The sequence below is a fragment of the Aulonocara sp. 'chitande type north' Nkhata Bay genome, linkage group LG5 (assembly GCF_057382095.1).
Source record: "Aulonocara sp. 'chitande type north' Nkhata Bay isolate Kocher_YH1m ecotype deep benthic linkage group LG5, A_spYH_male_GT1.1, whole genome shotgun sequence".
Lineage (NCBI taxonomy): Eukaryota > Metazoa > Chordata > Actinopteri > Cichliformes > Cichlidae > Aulonocara > Aulonocara sp. 'chitande type north' Nkhata Bay.
In genome coordinates this window covers 10,210,812-10,225,360 of record NC_141348.1, presented here as the reverse complement: position 1 = coordinate 10,225,360, position 14,549 = coordinate 10,210,812, and the positions used below count along the sequence as shown (strand labels likewise).

Genomic DNA, 14,549 nt, shown 5'->3' with positions numbered 1-14,549 from the left:
TTGTAGATGTCTTTTTTTAACGCTGGCTGTATCCTTTCACTGAGAGAATGGCATTAGTCAGACGACAAATGCATTTTTCTTTTATGATCTCCATTTAAGTTCTTCAACTGACATTTACATCTTGCTTAGAGTTCTAGTATTTGGCTGGTTTTTCTGTTTTGGCAACATTATTTAGTAAATGCTTTGTGTTGTCAGATTGGTGAAAAAGCACGTCTTTTCTCAAGCTGAAGTTGGTCTCTAGACCACCATATTTTCTCATTAAGTCGGAGCTGTTGCTGGTGTGATTGTAACTGTAAAACCAGCACGTTTGTGCAAGAGACCATAAAGGCATTAGAATATAACAAGAATGAGGAGTAAGTCTCATTTTTACTTTATTTTATAATTTTTAAAAGAGCCTTTGATTCTGTGAGGGCATTTACTGTGAAAAGGATTACAATGCTTTTGTAAAGAAATGTGTGTAAGAAGTTACTTTGCTTCTTTATTCCCAAACATGTTTCTCAGATTTTTCAAATTAATACACTGCCTTTTCCTTTTATTATGAAGTACACACTTTCCAGTTTCTCCCGAGTAATGAAACGCATCAAAGTGGCATGCTGTACGATCTGCAAGACTCTGAGCTGTGAGTAAATACAATGGCACAATCAGTGATTAAAGTCACTTCCTGCCATGTGTGAGTGAGTTTGGGAGCAAATTCTCATCAGGACAGAATACAAGGAATGGCTCTCCTTCAGCGAGGCACCTTAATGACGAGCTCTTCCCAGCTGACAAAGACCTCAACACACACACAATAGCACATTTGTATGTAGGAACAGATTCAAGACAAACACGCAAAACAAAATGCCCAACGTGTGATTCCCTAACAAGTGGGCGGCAAAAGGAGGTCAATTCAAACGCAAAGAGGAAAAAAACAAACACTTTATTGTGTTTTTCAAAACTGGACGGTCTTCCCATTTTTTGTATTTGTCCATTTCAATCTAGCTACTTTTTATGACACTGTCTTTAGTTTGGTTTCTTTCTGCTATTAAATGGGTTTTGAGTGTTTGTGTTTACAAAACTAATCCAAAAACCTGTTAATAATTTGACTACTTTAAGGCAGGATTATGCATTTAATTCTGTGCAATATAGTATTTCCAAACTCTATTACTTTGATTAAAAAGAAAGAGAAAGGTTTTTTTTAGATTTTTCCGGGAGACAGAGAATGGATTTGGTGGACCTTCACAGGTGGCGGCAATGACAGAGATGGAGCTGGATGGAAGGCACCCTGAGTTCATTCTTGAGTTCATTCTTGATTCTTGGAGTGGAAATAATGTCAGCTGATAACCAAGGCTGGCCTTGAAAGGAAATGTGCCGGCAGAGGATGTGAGGGAGTTGTGAGCATACTCAACCTAGGTAGGTTGGAGCTCCAGTTTGATTGGTTGGTGGATACCAGGGCAGGGCAATCAGGTGAACTGCCTTGGAGAAACGATTGACAGTAGTTAGAATGACTCTGTTACCTGAAGAGTTAGGAATATCCTATGATAGCACATCACTGTTCGTCAAGGGATGTCCAACATCACCCTGTTTGGAACCACGGTCGACAAGGAACAGCTAAAGGGTTTAAGAGTCCTGCAGGTACTGTGTGGGCCATCTTGTTTTGAGTGCAGATAGTGCAGGCTCCATTGTACTCCCAGACATCCCTCTCTAAGCTACGTAAGTTTGTAAGATACATGCACACCATGAATATTAGGTGACTTCAACAATAAACTGGAGAGAGAGTTCAGGTTGAGACAGGACTGAGGCAGCTGTTGGGTCTTGGCTCTTTCAGAGGGACAGCAACTAGCCACTGGCGCTAGGTCATAATCAAAACCCAAGAAATACAGTGGCTTGCAAAAGTATTCGGCCCCCTTGAACTTTTCCACATTTTGTCACATTACAGCCACAAACATGAATCAATTTTATTGGAATGCCACGTGAAAGACCAACACAAAGTGGTGCACACATGAGAAGAGGAACGAAAATCATACATGATTCCAAACATTTTTTACAAATAAATAACTGCAAAGTGGGGTGTGTGTAATTATTCAGCCCCCTTTGGTCTGAATGCAGTCAGTTGCCCATAGACATTGCCTGATGAGTGCTAATGACTAAACACAGTGCACCTGTGTGTAATCTAATGTCAGTACAAATACAGCTGCTCTGTGACGGCCTCAGAGGTTGTCTAAGAGAATATTGGGAGCAACAACACCATTAAGTCCAAAGAACACACCAGACAGGTCAGGGATAAAGTTATTGAGAAATTTAAAGCAGGCTTAGGCTACAAAAAGATTTCCCAAGCCTTGAACATCCCATGGAGCACTGTTCAAGCGATCATTCAGAAATGGAAGGAGTATGGCACAACTGTAAACCTACCAAGACAAGGCCGTCCACCTGAACTCACAGGCCGAACAAGGAGAGCGCTGATCAGAAATGCAGCCAAGAGGCCCATAGTGACTCTGGATGAGCTGCAGAGATCTACAGCTCAGGTGGGGGAATCTGTCCACAGAACAACTATTAGTCGTGCACTGCACAAAGTTGGACTTTATGGAACAGCGGCAAGAAGAAAGCCATTGTTAACAGAAAACCATAAGAAGTCCCGTTTGCAGTTTGCCACAAGCCATGTGGGGGACACAGCAAACATGTGGAAGAAGCTGCTCTGGTCAGATGAGACCAAAATGGAACTTTTTGGCCAAAATGCAAAACGCTATGTGTGGCAGAAAACTAACACTGCACATCACTCTGAACACACCATCCCCACTGTCAGATATGGTGGTGGCAGCATCACACTCTGGGGGCGCTTCTCTTCAGCAGGGACAGGAAGCTGGTCAGAGTTGATGGGAAGATGGATGGAGCCAAATATAGAGCAATCTTGGAAGAAAACCTCTTGGAGTCTGCAAAAGACTTGAGACTGGGGCGGAGGTTCACCTTCCAGCAGGACAATGACCCTAAACATAAAGCCAGGGCAACAATGGAATGGTTTAAAACAAAACATATCCATGTGTTAGAACGGTCCAGTCAAAGTCCAGATCTAAATCCAATCAAGAATCTGTGGCAAGATCTGAAAACTGCTGTTCACAAAGGCTGTCCATCTAATCTGACTGAGCTGGAGCTGTTTTGCAAAGAAGAATGGGCAAAGATTTCAGTCTGTAGATGTGCAACGCTGGTAGAGACAGACCCTAAAAGACTGGCAGCTGTAATTGCAGCAAAAGGTGGTTCTACAAAGTATTGACTCAGGGGGCTGAATAATTACTGAATAATAATTTCAGTTATTTATTTGTAAAACATGTTTTGGAATGATGTATGATTCTCGTTCCACTTCTCACGTGTGCACCACTTTGTTTTGGTCTTTCACGTGGAATTCCAATAAAATTGATTCATGTTTGTGGCTGTAATGAGACAAAATGTGCGAAAGTTCAAGGGGACCGAATACTTTTGCAAGCCACCGTAGTTCAACGCAGTAGGTAGAAATGTAAAGTTCACCAAGAAAGATATGAATTATAATAGTTTGCCGTGTCTGCAGTGTGCTGTGCACATCGAGGAGGATGGAAACCTCAGCAATGAAGTTTAGCAGAAATCCAGACCCATAGACCAGTACCTACTCTGTGACTCCCACCACCCTCTGGAACACAAACTTGAGGTGATCAAGACCCTATCATCAGCTAGAAAATGTTCTTTCTAAGGCAGAAAGAAAAGAAAAAGAACACACACATGTAAAGAATGTGGTTATCCCAAGTGGGCCTTCATCATATCAGTGAAGATACATGGTAAAGAAGACACTAACTAGGGAGAAACAGACTGACAAATATAACAACACTGTCATCTCTTATGTAACAGGTTTGTCAGAGAAACTCTGGAGAATTTTCTTCAAGAACAACATCCCAGTACACTTTAAAAGCAGCCACACCCTCAGAGAAAAACTGGTTCATCCCAATGACAAAACTCCCAAGCACAAGTTAAGCAACATAATGTATGCTGTGCAGAGCAGCAAAGAGTGCTTCGACCTCTACATTGGAGAAACCAAACATCCACTTCGTAAAATGCATGGCACAACATAGAAAAGCCACCTCAACAGGACAGGGCTAAATTGTACATCTGCATCTAAAGGGTACATGGGCATCCTCTTTCAAGGACGCCAATGTTCACATTTTGGATGGAGAAGACAGATGGTTTGAAATAGGAGTGAAAGAAGCCTACCATGTCCACCATGAACGACCATCATTGGCCAGAGGTGGTGGTTTACGACACCAACTGTCTTCCACCTACAATGTTGTTTTTAGATCCCTTTCCAGGGTTCTCATCCCACACTCATATTTTGCATCAGATGACCTCAGTGGGATAAGGTGAGGCAAGGTCTCATGTGGTTTCACCCAAAACCTCTGATAACCCACGCCTTATATTACACCTTGACTCATGTGAAGACTTATATGATTAATAGTGGGTAATGAACCTCTTAAGGGACAATCCCCACCCGGGTTTAAATACCTGGGACTCTCCACCACTTAGTTGTAGAACTGAAGAAGCTTCTCTGATGAGAGGTAAAATAAAGTAAAGTCTAGTTGCTTTCTTTCCAAGCTCCTTAGACTACCATGACCTAGACGACAGAGAACCTACACAGACATGAGACCTGCATAGATAACTGCTAGGGATGGGTATCGAAAACCGGTTCTTGTTGAGAACCGGTTCCCACTGTTTCAATTCGTTGGAATCGTTTGCCATTTTTGCAAACGATTCCCTTATCGATTCCAGTCGCCCCGAATGACGTCACCACGTTGCGGAGCGTCATTTACCTGGCAGGAAACACGGCGCCTAAGTGGCTCAAACGCTCAAAAGTTTGGTTATACTTTACGAGAACGGATGAAAACAGGGCAACTTCCAATACTTGCAAAGTGGATATTTCATTTAAGGGAGGAAACACTACGAATATGCAAAAGCATTTGCTCACAAAACACGCAATGACCTTAAATGAATGTCGTGTTTTTAATTCCGCTCCGGACTCGTGAATCTCAACCCAGCAGCAGCGGTAACGTTTGCACGTCCTCTCCCGTTAATGCGGCAGGTAAATAATCAACTAACAGTGCATATTATGTTAGCGCGATCTGCTTTATTACAAAACCTGCCATTACTGTGCGTTTAGGTGACCATGATGAGAGAGACAGACAGAGTCTGGCTCAGATGCTGGCAGTTCTCGCTGCAGTCTACCGGTAGCGTCTCCTTTCAGGCCAGGATAGACAAATGTCACCAAGCAGTGACTAAGTTTGTGGTAAAAGGCTTGCACCCATTTGCCACAGCAGGTGCCCCCGATTTTCGGTAAGTGAATGTGTTTAATTGTAGGCAGGGACATTACTGGATATTCTTGTGTAGTTGCTAAAGAATAATTGATGTTATACTTTGTTATTGCTACAGAAGAATATTTATTTTATTATTTTACATTTACAATTTTTTTTCCCCGTGGACCCTGTGACACCCCATTGAAGAGCCGTAGGCTGGATCTCTTAAGATCTCACTGTTGGGTTTGTAAGGCCATGTTACTCCTAAATTTCTATCTTGTTCAAAGAGAAGATATAAAACAAAGTTCTAAGCTAATCGACCTTAGTGTTCTCCTTTTTTAAATTCGATAAAGAATCGAATCGTTAAACAGAATCGAAAATGGAATCGGAATTGTGAAAATCTTATCAGTACCCATTCCTAATAACTGCATCCTTGAAGTCACATTTCTTTCATTATATTCATCTCACTGGGAACACAGTTATTCACTGTATTCCAGACAGCCAGGAATAAGTTAGCTTAGGTTAGCGTAGCGGGCCCAACTGATCTGTCCAAAGGTTAAAAAAGAAATCCACCTTCCTTTAAAGGTTACCAATTTACATCTACACAACCCATAATTTAAAACTGCCATTTATAAATGTCATTAGTGCTGTTAGGTTTAGTTTAACTTTAGATCTGTTAAGGATAGCTGTGCTCCCTGCTTCCAGTCGCTACCCTAATTGCCACACAGCTCTCGCTCTATACTTAAAACAGGCTTGCTGGTAACAGCTTTTTTTCTTCTCAAACCTTATGTGAGAAAACAAATGGATTCATTTGCATTTTAAATGTTTTCTTGAAAGCTGCAATAATAACTCTTCTTTACACCAATTTGAAGACTGAAAAGTACATAATAAATGTAGGGAAACTGGTGCCTAAACACAGCAAATATTGAGGAATATTCGATTTGAAGTCTCAGCACCTGTGTCTCCTGTACAATTGTGGCTTTATAGACTCATCACGGCTATGAATGCCATAGTAATTTATGGCTTTTAACAAATTTTCTGAACTGTTTGAATGATCGCGCAGCATTTATCTTTAATGATTTTAAAAAACAAGAATTGAGTGCACAAGTTTGAATTTATTTTGGATGATCACTCTTCCAAAAAAGGTCAAATGATGCTCACACTTCTCCAGGCTCTCCAGGCTCCGTATCAGGGGTGATTTGTGACAGTAGCATAGCAGCAAGTGTGAAAAAGAAGACTTACAAGATGTTAGTGATACCTGTTACGATGTGTGGTCTGGAGACAGTGGCATTGACAAAAAGAAAGATGGCCAAGCTGGAGGTGTCAAGTGCTCATTTTTCATTGAGAGTGACCAGAATGGAAAGGATTACAGAGATACAGCTGAGGTTAAGTCCCTTGGAGACAAAGTTAGAGAGGCAAGGTTGAGATAGCCTGGACAGAGAAGAGGTAGTGGATACAATGGACACATGATGTTGAAGATGGAACTACCAGGCAGAAGGAAAAGAGGAAGACCTCAGAGGAGATTCATGGATGTAGTGAAGAATTGTCGGGTTGGGATTAGGTTGAAGCAGATGATCCACTGTGGTGACTCTTAAAGGGAACAACTGATAGGAGAAGAAGAATTGTGATCTTGTCTCTACTACCTCACGTGATAGGCCAAGTTTTAATGTGAGTCTCGAGAGCTTATAGTATACCAAGTGGTGTTACCAGCCAAAGAACTCAAGAGGTGGACTTTCTTCCATCCCGTTGTTGATAAAGTTTATAGAGTAATTGTTAAATAATAAATAAATAATAATTTTGCCTCAACATGGCATCAATTAAACAGCAAAAAGAAAGTAAATGGGTGAATAAGCTGAATGTAACAAGAACTTGCATTCCACTGAGTTCATGTTTAGAAGGTTGAAAATGTCAAGAACGTCCTTCTGAAGATGGGACAGACTGTGCCACTTCCTTCTCTCGAGAATATATTTTTCTGTGGCAGCTTCATAAAACTGTAGTTTAATTAAACCAAGGTTAAATAGTTCTAAAGCTCCCTACTTTTATAAATTACAATAAATATGTAATTGTACAACATTATCATCTTATTGGAGCCAGACTTAACATGATCATATCTGAGTGCTAATTAAAGTCTCATATCGCTTGCTGTCAAATCCAATTGGAGGTGTAACCCCAATTTGAACTTTTAACCAAACACATGAGCCCAAGTCACTCCTCAGGCTTTCACCTGTTACCTAAAGCTGTCACCCGCACAGGTCAAGTGGGAAGCTGAAGCACGAGGGGAGGGGGTCTGTCGTTGGACCTCCCTCATCTCATTTACTTCAGCTCCCATCAGTAATCACGGCTCTGTTGTATTATGGTATTTGCGTAGAAAAGAAACTCCAATTAGCAACCAACAAAAACCAACACAACCTGTCACAGTGGATTATCCTAAAACCTCCTCTCTCTAACACCCCCACCCTCACACGAGCACACACACACACACACACACACACACACGCTCACACACACACACACAAGCTTTTCCACATCACATGCTGGTGTGCTCCACCACCCTATTTACATTTTTATTGGCCAATTATCTCCCTCTCTCCCCAGTCTGTCTTGGAGCGGGGCGCTCAAAAATAGGGGGAATCTCAGCTATTCTCTAATTGAAAGACTTTCTGGGGATTATGGAGAGGTCAGAAATAAAGTTGTTTTGAGAAATCATAAACATAAGCCTTTTCTCTCACTCTGTGGAGGAATATTATTTTTTTTACTCCAGCAGCTGTTTATCATTGCAGGAGGTTTTTTTTTTCCTTTCTCTCTTTCTTTCTCCCCGAGCAGAGGAGCTTATCTCTCTGCTGTGAATACTTTAAACGGGAAACGGGAAGAGACGGAGGGATAGTGGGACTTTCAGATGGGTTCGATTGGCCTTGCATGTACCATTGTTTTTTTCTTTTCAGTCACTCATGTCTCTGATGTGTCATGACAATGTAAATGCCTGCGAACCTTGAGACACAAAAGCCAGCGCCACGGGTTTGGAAGGATGATACGTCGGTGTGAAATTACTACGAGAGAGGCGAGGCTGATATTTTAGATTTTAATTGGTTAATTTTATTCACCAGATGCTCTCCACAGCACATGGACAAAATGCTTTTGTGCTTGCTAGGTCCCCTGGTTTTTGGAACAAATGCTAACAGCCCTAACCAGATGTTATTTAAGGGCACCAAGGGGACAAACTTTAAAGTGTTTGTCACCACCCTGTGTCTGCGAAAGAAAAAGTAAAGTTCAGGGCTCCGAGCAAACTTTGTAATATACTGTACTCAGGTGTGCCACAGATCCAGGAATAGAAATGATGTGGTACAGTTTTTAGTGTGTTTCTGTATGTGTGCATCTGCATCTGATGTGTTTATTTCTGAGAAGAGGCGCATTAGATTATCATTTTAATGTTTCTCTAAACAGCAGCATAGACAGACGGAAAACACGGAAACAAAGAGGGGAAAAACATGTGACACATTATGCACTCGATTCTGATCCATAATTCCTCACAGCCAGGTGTACAGATGGAGCCAAGCATGTTTGGCCCAAGCCAACAAGTGGATCTCACACCTTCAGCAATGAAGTTAGATCTAATAGAAGTTACAATTAAAGGGAAGACAGACTGAGCAGGCAAAACACCTACCTACTTGTGTTTGATGAGTGAGGGCCAAAACAGCCCTCACTCATCAAGGCAGGGACTCCACTAGACCCACAAAGGTGTGCTGTGGTAGCTGCACCAGGATGTTAGTAATATATTCTTTAAGTCCTGTAAGTTGGTTAAGGTTAAGGTTACTTTATTTAGACCCCTAGGTAAATTTGCTTTAAAGAAAAACGATAGCATTTGGCAACCATTTTTAAGAATTGATAAAGCCATCTATTGTACCTGTTTAGAGTACAGGGAGGCTAAACAGGGCTGTGACTCACCTATCAGACGAGTGAGGTGGAGCTTTCATGACTCATTTGTCCAGCACATCTCACAGATGCTCAATTAGATTGACATCTGGGGAATTTGGAGGTCAAGTCAAGTCCTCAAATGACTTTTTAACCGTTTATGCTTTGTGGTAGGGAGCATTATTATCTTGCTGAAAAAGCCCATCCAAGCACCAGGGAATACCCTTGCCATGAAAGGGGGTGCACATGGTCTTGTTGAAAAAATGATTTAGAGATGTGTTTCTCATGATTGATCTAAATATTCTGGTATGTTGTGGGATTACCAGCCTACAGAGAGGGTCTGGCATGGACTCCATTAGGGTCTAGTGGAGAAGCTGACCTGAAGCTGACCCCGAAACACTGAAAAGGTGTTTGTAACGTGGGTTGTTTTCAGTGGTTGAGAGGAGGCGGCAGAAACACTCAGCAGGACAATCAAAAACTCACAACCACACTGGTAGTGGCAATTCCACAGTGCTTGTCGTTTAATAAACACACTCTTCACCAACCTCACAAGGCTCGGTTGAACGGCTGCTGTCTTATCAGACATGCAGCGAGCAGTGTTCATACAACCTGTAACGTTACTTTGAGTTAGGGAGGTAAGATATGAAGTCCATCTTAGTCCATGTGTCCGTGTGCAAACACGTTTCTCCCACACTCTACAGAGGGCAGTGGCGCATACTTGTGACATCACTAAACATTAACATTAAACATTAACTGAGGTTGTCCTAAAGAGACACCACACAATTGGGACTGTTATACATTTATACTGGAAATAGCATCTTTGCTGACTTGCTGTCTTCCCATAGTGCAGGTGGCAGGTGATTGCTTATGTAAATAACAGGCCTTTGATATTCCAATGAAAGCAAAGACCAGTGAATTAAAAAGTTTTACAACTGTGAAACTTTCATGGAATAACAGTTCATAAAAATTAAATAAATAAAAGAGCCTTAATTACAATTGAAAATGTCCTGTCATCCAATTAGACTTCTTTTATATTACTGCTCTATTGGGAAATGCCCATACAAAGTATATTAAAATCAATTCAGAAACTTTGCATTATTAGAGAGAAGTCTGATTTGACTGACACATAGTCAAAACAGCCAACACAGCTGTCAAATAGACATTTTCTCAGCTAATCCATATCATTGAACTGACCTCATAACTGTCTACTTTTGCCCTTAGGAGCATTTTTAATGGAAACTTCTGACAAATAATTTGTGCTTCAGTTGTGGTGACTGAAACTCTAGTATTCAATCAGATTAAAGTGTCTATAAATGCAGCTCGCTAACCAAGCTTGGTAGAGTTAGCTAATCACTGAGCACTGATGTGGTACATGAAAACAAAGCGATCTGCTGCTAGCCCTGCTATAGCTCTTTGTAGTTGAGAAAGAGAAAGAGCAGGAAGTAAGAGGTAAAGAGGATGGAGAAGCAAAAGAAATCATGTAAGTCAGTGATAAAGTGTGTGTGTGTTTAAGGTTGTAGCGATTGCTGGCTGTGGAGATAAGTGGATGGAGTTTTCAGCCCAACAAACAGCAGCCATGAGAGGAGCGCAGAGGAGAGGCTCTTGAGTAAAGACGCGTGCTGCACTTAAGAGCCAATTACCAACCATGTACACATCTCCTACTCCTCCTCCCTCTTTCTCCTGCTATCTCTCCTTCTCTGCTATCCAACATGGTACTCATCTTAGTTTAATGGCCCGCAGGGAATCCAGCACACGCGTTCCTTTACACACGCACATACAGGCGTGTTTGCATGTGTGCAGTGTGACTGCACACAAAATCTTCCTCATGATGTGTGTTTCCAATCCTTTAATCTTTCCTTTAACTCTCTCTGTTCTTTGCTATCTCCTTCCTAACTCTTCCTAACTGTTGACACACACACACACACACACACACACACACACACACACACACACACACACACACACTCATCTTATTTTAATGCGTCTGAAGGGGAGGCACTCAGCACCACAGCAGGGGGGCTTTCTAGCAAGTCACGGAAGCTTTGAAAACATACACTCCTGCTCACGCTACCACTGTAAGCACACACACACAGATGCAGTATATGCATACATGCAAGCCCACAGCAAAACACGGAATGCACAAACTCACAATACACTAGTAAAGCACACTTGCTGACTGGTGTGTTATTCCATCACAGGATCCAAGTCGAATGTAAAAGTCATCCAAATTCCGTGACTGAGAGGTTGAAAACACTTTCACCAGACTACCAGCGCAAGTCAGGAAGTGCTGCCAGAGGCTATCCTGCTCTCACAAGGTCTTTTGGTCCTTTCATCAAACTTATTGAGTCACCAACACTATATTAATGTTTGCTAATATTTTTTTCCCTATCGTAAAATGTGAGTACAAAGATGTGATGGAAATGATCTCTAAGTGGGATTGTGTCAAAATGGAAATAATTATCAAAGCAAATGACGAGGGCATCAGTTAATTTACCAGATTTCAAGTAATTCGGTTGAAGTCCCTGCATGTCTCTGACAGTTTTTGTATTCTGCTGCAATGATGTGACTTCATTAACAGCCAACCTTTGATAAATGTCTCTGCTGGAATGTGTACTCCCTACTGGCATTATTTATTTATTTATTTTTTACATCAATAATTGTGAGAACACAGGGTCAACTTAAACAAACAAACACAAAACTGGTCAGCATGTCAGAATTTTCAGGCAAGAGAAAGAGAGGGTGGAGGGATTGTTCAAGTGGAGCAATGCATCAGGACTCCTCAGGAAGTTGGATAAACAGGATGGAAATGTTCACTGAAACACAATCAAATATGTCTTTTATTTTTATGCCCATTTCTAACAGCTGTCTAACCAGGTGATGATTGGCTATTTTTGTCACATCTTGCCTGGTGATGCTGCTACTTCAAACACATAGGCCTTCATAATGAGTCACCTATTAAACACCGAATGTGAGGAATCCTATTAAAACCCATTTTAAAATAAGCCATAACATTATTTTTGAATTGTCTGTTCCAGTAGTTTTTTTTCAGCTGATCTATGCTCCTACTGGTTTTAAGGTCATTTAGTTAACTTTATTAATATAGTATAATAATATAATACAGTATAATAATAATATAGTATATATATGTATATAAGTATTTATATGTGCCATTGTGTAGTAGTGGTAGTAGTAATAAAGTTAAAATTTTGCAAGTGAAACTAAACAGAATCATTAGTGCAAATTAAAGACTCCGACCTTTGATCCAACCCAACATTGACCATGACACCTAATCTTGTTCTGTAGTAGTTGTGTAAATAGTACCGCTGAAATCAGCCAATGCAGCATGCACTAAACTCTTGTCACTCTTACCCAATGCAAAACCTGTCCTTTGTAACTTACATTTTGATTGTTGAGAGTGAGTTTTTCTCCCTGGAAAATACACCAACTGAGTCAATAAATAGCAATCTAACACTTAGAAAGACATGCTAAATGTATGTGTGGTGGGGCGTGGTTTGCGGTGCCGTGCGGACGCACCTGCACGGCATCCGCAATCACGCCCGCCGTGTTAAAACACGGGGACTCAGGGGTTGGTGTGTGTGTGGTGTGACGTGAATTAAATAAAGTTGGCTCTGAACGTTGCTCCGTGGTCCCGCCGTGCCTTATTCACGCCACATTGGTGCCGAAACCCAGGAGGCGGCACGGCGGGTCCGTATCGGAGCCAGGGAATGGAGGAGCTGGCCCGGAGGGTGGCCAAAATGGCGGCCGCCCAGCGGGAGCAGGCGGCGGAGGTGCGTCGCCAGCAGGAAGAGCTACAGGACCGGTCCGAGCGCCACCTGGAAAGGATTGGGGAGCTGGTGGCGCTGCTCTGGGCCTGGGCGCCACCCCTACAAGTGTGTCCCGAGGACAGTGAAGCGGTGGAGGAGCCGTGTGGGGCACCTCGGCAGCCGGAGGTGGTGGACGAGTCACGCGGGGGTCCGAGCCTGCCGGAGGAGGAGGAGCAGCCGGGTGAAGGGCTGCTCCTGCCGGGAGCGGTGGAGGAGCCGCTCCAATCGGAGGCGGAGGACGAGGCGGGCGAGGGTCTACACCTGCCGGAGGAAGAGGAGTCGCTCCACCCAGAGGTGGACGAGGGGCTGTGCCTGCTGGAGGCGGAGGCGCAGTGCGGGGAGCCGCTCCAAACGGGAGTGGCGGAGGCGGTGGCGGAGCAGCTGTGCGAGGAGACGGAGGTCCCTGCTCCAGGGCAGCCTGCGCAGCCGGAGTTGGAGGCAGAGGAGCGGGACAGCCCCGCTAAGCCAGGGGTCGGCGGGCTGGCTAGTCCAGCCTCGCTGCCACCAGTCGATTCTGCGCGCCTGACGTCTGCCCAGCCGCCTGGGTACAGGAGCTCACGGCCATGCCTGTGGGGCCGTGTCCGCTTGCTACGCGGCCGACCTCCGGACCAACTTTGCCGTTGCCGCTGGATGCGCGGGCGGCCACCAGAATGGACGCTTCCCCGTCGCTTGGGCTGGGGCGCCAATGTTTTGGGCCGAGTCTCGCCCCAGTTCGCGGGGGGGGGGAGTAGGTTCGGCCAGATTGCTCCCCGGCCTCAATCGGGCGATGGGGGTATGTGGTGGGGCGTGGTTTGCGGTGCCGTGCGGACGCACCTGCACGGCATCCGCAATCACGCCCGCCGTGTTAAAACACGGGGACTCAGGGGTTGGTGTGTGTGTGGTGTGACGTGAATTAAATAAAGTTGGCTCTGAACGTTGCTCTGTGGTCCCGCCGTGCCTTATTCACGCCACAGTATGTTTTCTCCCTTTCTTTCTAAATGTTGAAAAACTATGATCACAACTTTATTGACACCTGCATGCAGAAACGGGTGACAAAGGTGTGAAAGAACAAAAGGATTTCTTGAAGAGCCTCAGTGGCCTCAGCTGGATATAATATAATATAATAATATCAGCTGGATATGGATATTGTGAGCCTCACGCCGAGGACATCAGTGGGCTTACTGAGTGTATCACAGACTACATAACTTTCTGCACCGACTCCATTGTTCCAGCTCAGACTGTTCATTGTTACCCAAATAACAAGCCGTGGGTGACTAAGGACATCAAAGCCCTCCTCAACAACAAGAAGAGGGCTTTCAGAGGGGGCAACAAAGAGGAGGTGAGGAAGGTCCAGGTGTTACTAAAGGACAAGATCAGAGAGGCTAAGGACAATTACAGGAGGAAGCTGGAGTGGAAACTGGAGTGGCCAACCAACAGCAGGGGAGCTGAGGGAGGTGAGAATAGAGCCGACGAGTTGAATCTGTTTTTCAATAGATTCGACACCACAGTGTCTGCTCCCACCCCCACAACCTCACCTGCAGTCAGCCTGGAATCC

At 43.6% G+C, this 14,549-nt stretch overlaps 1 protein-coding gene across 1 annotated transcript; it reads left to right on the top strand.

Annotated features, from left to right (window-relative positions):
• The first annotated feature begins 1,542 nt into the window (after positions 1 to 1,542).
• LOC147329860 (uncharacterized) lies at positions 1,543 to 13,906 on the top strand. Its single transcript, XM_086290884.1, has 2 exons — positions 1,543 to 1,611; positions 12,815 to 13,906. The coding sequence occupies exons 1-2, from the start codon at positions 1,543 to 1,545 to the stop codon at positions 13,904 to 13,906; spliced, it is 1,161 nt and encodes a 386-aa protein (XP_086147010.1).
• The last annotated feature ends 643 nt before the right edge of the window (positions 13,907 to 14,549 follow it).

Coding starts and splice junctions, on each gene's coding strand:
- LOC147329860 (XM_086290884.1), top strand. CDS start 1,543: ATGTCCAACATCACCCTGTTTGGAACCACGGTCGACAAGGAACAGCTA. Junction 1,612..12,814: donor AGGGTTTAAGAGTCCTGCAG/GTACTGTGTGGG, acceptor AATTAAATAAAG/TTGGCTCTGAACGTTGCTCC.